Raw genomic sequence first — 4,028 nt, forward strand, 5'->3', positions numbered from 1 at the left:
GTGGAAAGTGAAAAAGAGCTAAGAGAGACATCAGCTGAGATCCTATAGGATCTTTGGTGAATGGAAAGTCAAGGCCGAGGCCTGGTACGAACTTAGGGTGTCCTTAGAAGACTAGCTCAGCATCCCCATCTTCTCAGAATCTAACAGAACTGCAGACTGACTGGGCTATATGTTGGAGCCCACCGAGCACGCCTGCACCGGCTCAGGCTTTCCACATGGGTTTCAGCAGAAGACCCAGGTCAGTACTGTGCATGAGCCCTTTAAAGTCTGAGAAGAGTCTCGCCTCTCAGGATGGGCTTGTCCAATGAGAAAGGCTGAATTTCCAAGCGGGAGGTTGGAAATACTGGAGGGTTCTATGACCCTTTGTCTGAGAGCATGGTAATTTGCATATGGAACTGGATTGGATGTTGATATGCAAACTATTAAAGATTCTTAGAACACTAATATGTTGCATAGGTATCCACATATTATATAGGCTACACTCTCAATTAGATCATCCGAAGAAGAATTCATAGAGGCCAAAAATGGTATAGGTGAGTGGGGCGGGGCCGAGAGCCGTGGGAACGGAGCGAGGCCGGTGGAGTAAATGCTAATGCACGACACCTGCACCACTCACCGGTCTCGAGTCCCACGGAGGAGTTCCGGCAGGATAAAAGGAGGAGTGACGACAGTGCAAGACGAGAGAGGACCAGACCTGGATTTTATTTTGTGTTTTGGTTCTGTTTGTGTTTATTTTATTATTAATGTTTTGTTTAAATGTTCGCCGGTTCCCTCCTCCTTCTTCCCGAACTACGTACTGTGTTACAGTGAGTTTACATTAACTAGTGATCTGTCATAAGCATGCATTAAAACAATACACAAGACCATATACAAGGAGGCAGTAATCATACACAAAGACCTGGGGATATGCATGATAGGAAAGTCATAGAAAAATCTGTCTATGAATTAATGAAATTAGTCATTTCCTATAGCAGTATGTGTCTGTTTTAGAGAGAATTGAGTAGGGCGGAAGATTCTCTCTACATACTTTTAGGTAGTAAAATTTATCTGGTCTGGCTGAGGTGTCCTGGTTACCATGTGTAACCAGGGGCCTGGGGTCATTCGCAGACATCCTGGCTCCCAGTATGTTTATTGGGTGAGGGGTCTGTGATTATTTGTTAATCTAATGAATAATTTATTTGTTAAATCTAATGAACAATTGTGTGTCTGATTGGTCCAAATGCTACACAGAAATGGATTGTTTTCCTGCTGGAAATTTCATTTTAAGATGGTCGATGTGTTTTTAAGCATGGTAGCTTGCTGGTCTAAGATGGTAAAGCAGCAATGAACCAGCTAGATGATCAAACCAGATGGTAGCTGATGACCAATGTGGAGGAAATGTAATTATTATTATTAGTTTTATTTGCTTTATTCTATTCAAGAGTGTCATTTTCCTCTTCTGATGATTTATTAACATGCTTGATTTTTTGAGGAGCTGAGATAACAGGAAATCTTTTTGACGTGTGAATGTGCAAAACAAGTGTGAAATGCTATTTGCTTGGCTGGCTTCTTAGACTTTTAATTTGCATTAAATACTTAGGTACACATCTAGGGGACATAGTTAGATGCCTTAAATGGACACATTTGTTGAATACACAGTATGATTGGATGAAATTGAAGCATCCGGATTTGATTAGGGTATAAATGCGGAGTAAACTTATCTCTCTTTGTCACGCTCTGCAGCCAGTCTGTATGACTGTTGACCATTTTCTTGCAAGAAAATAAATCTTCAAGAGACTTTTTGTCTTGTGCCTTTATTAAAATAGAAAATTGCCACAACACCCAGCTAAAAACCAGCAACCTTGTTTCACAGCTGGATTTGAAAGATAATGGTTCTTCCTCTGTCAGTGCTTAGGTCTGCAGGCAGATGTTCCTCTAGCTGTGGTTGAGGAGATCCTCCTGAAAGGTGGTGCGAGTCTGTCGTCTGGTGTGTTATGAGTGGAAGGAGCTGGTGGACAGTGCTGCACACTGGAGAGAGTGCTGTCGAGGAGAGGGATTCCAGCCATGTGAGGCTTCCAGACCCTAGACGACTGGTGTCTGTTTTACTTTATAACTAAGAAAGGGAGTAACTTGCTCAAGAATCCCAGAGCAAATGCACACAAGCACACAGCATGAAAACAGGAAAACACAGGCAGTTACTGGTTTAAGACCGCAGATTTTCACCTCTCCTGCATCCTCTAGCCTCCAGCTCATTGTGAAGTACCTGTTACATAACATGCTCTCAACACTCACTTTATCTGTAGTCTTGTAATGTGGGTGACTAGAGTCACAAATATCCACGTCCCACACCCCCTCCATGAACAACATATCAAGTCACCCAACAGAAATACCAGTTCAGACAAAAATGAAAATTCTGCGACCTTGTTCCAAAACTCTATGACTTTCTTTCTTCTTTGCAAAAGAGACAAATGTATTTTGGCATGAAATGGATACAATGGAAATCAATGGTAACCAAAACTGTTTGGTAATGAACCTGGTTATTTTCATTTATGGGTGAACTATCCCTTTAAGGCCTAACTAGTTATTCTCGCAAAATAGAGCCCTCAAGGTGATACAAACACAAACACATACCCTGCTTTCCTTAATGCATCCTGGATTTTCCTCCGTCGCCCTTCATTGATGGGATAAAAGCAAAAAATCATCAAGCTGATGAGCAGCAGGCAGATTGGCACTGGAGCGAAGAGCACCCGCAGTGCAAATATGACCTCTGGATTGTGTTTACAAGCACCAGGCTTGTATCCTACAAAACTGAAGAGTTAGGGAAGGAGAACATCACATGAAACTTTCACATGAATCAACCACAGAAGCTGTAGGTTTAAGGGGGTCCAAAAAGATGTGGTGCACAGATGTGAAAAATCTGATTGGAGGAAGTTCTTACTGTAATACCAACGTAGAGCCTCCAACAGACATGCCTCCTCCGAATTTGTTGAAGAAAACATAGCAGGAGTAGAACAATGGTTCTAGATCCTGGCATGATGGGTTCTTGACTTTGAAATCATCCACTACATCTGGCAACATTGACCTAAAATAAATAACAACCTGCTTATATACAGTAGTTTGACAAAGTTAATATGGCCATATATATCCATATATGATTATGATAATAAGATATATGATAATAATTGTGTGGAGTATGTGTTGGTGAAGTGAGGAATTTAACAATGAAGAGGAGATATTTTATAAGGGTTACATTACCAAGGGAGTAGAAAGACGGATGCCAGACTCGTGCCAGCTAACATGGACATCATAATGAAGGCGGGTAAATTACTTTTCACTAGGGATATCACAATTAGTGCTGGGATATAAAACTGCAGAAACGAGGAGAAAGATGAATGAAAAAGTGCAAACAAATATAGTTGCAATTGTTATTGTTAATATAGCAATACAATTTCATTTTTGTGCAGCCATTAAACAACCAATAACAAAGAGCTGTGTTTACTGATAGGCCGATGAATATGGTGGTTTTCTTGCCTATTGTGACTAATACTGTTTGCCACACTGGGATGGATATTGTGGCTACTGTCTGTAAAAGAGCAGAAAGAACACCATGAAAAACATACAATGCTACATAAATTAAAAAATGAATAGTTATCTGACTATTGTATAATTTTAGAAGTAATTTGTAAGATAAAGGTAAAACAATTCAAAAACATTTAAATATTATGATTTAATGTAAATGTTATCATTTATTTTGTATGATTTTAATTTGCTTCATGTTGTAACATTTAAATTACAGAAAAAGAAATATTATTTTGTGTATTTGGTGTAATGAAATGTGTTTATGCGGTTTAAGGTACAAAAAAACATTATTTTCCACATACTGTACATTATTGTTTCTCCTCTATGCCCCGCCTTTCTGAAACGCATCGATTTTTACAAAGCTCATCGGATTCTTTACATGTCAGCTCAAAATAGCTCACTGCTGCATTTCATATAATAATAATAATAATAATAATAATAATAACAATAATAATAATAATAATAATAAT

General features: G+C 39.1%; 1 protein-coding gene across 1 annotated transcript in view; it reads right to left on the bottom strand.

Annotated features, from left to right (window-relative positions):
- Positions 1-2,582: 2,582 nt before the first annotated feature.
- Positions 2,583-4,028, bottom strand: part of LOC107603112 (sodium-dependent lysophosphatidylcholine symporter 1-like) — a 5,572-nt gene continuing 4,126 nt past the window's right edge. The window contains exons 9-12 of the mRNA XM_016295826.1: positions 3,479-3,562; positions 3,235-3,347; positions 2,918-3,061; positions 2,583-2,787 (exon numbers count right to left, since the gene is read on the bottom strand). Of these exons, the coding sequence (XP_016151312.1) occupies positions 2,583-2,787; positions 2,918-3,061; positions 3,235-3,347; positions 3,479-3,562 (546 nt within the window). The remainder of the gene's footprint in view (positions 2,788-2,917; positions 3,062-3,234; positions 3,348-3,478; positions 3,563-4,028) is intronic.

The sequence above is a fragment of the Sinocyclocheilus grahami genome, unplaced genomic scaffold (genome assembly GCF_001515645.1).
Source record: "Sinocyclocheilus grahami isolate Dianchi unplaced genomic scaffold, SAMN03320097.WGS_v1.1 scaffold341.1, whole genome shotgun sequence".
In the NCBI taxonomy this organism is placed as follows: domain Eukaryota; kingdom Metazoa; phylum Chordata; class Actinopteri; order Cypriniformes; family Cyprinidae; genus Sinocyclocheilus; species Sinocyclocheilus grahami.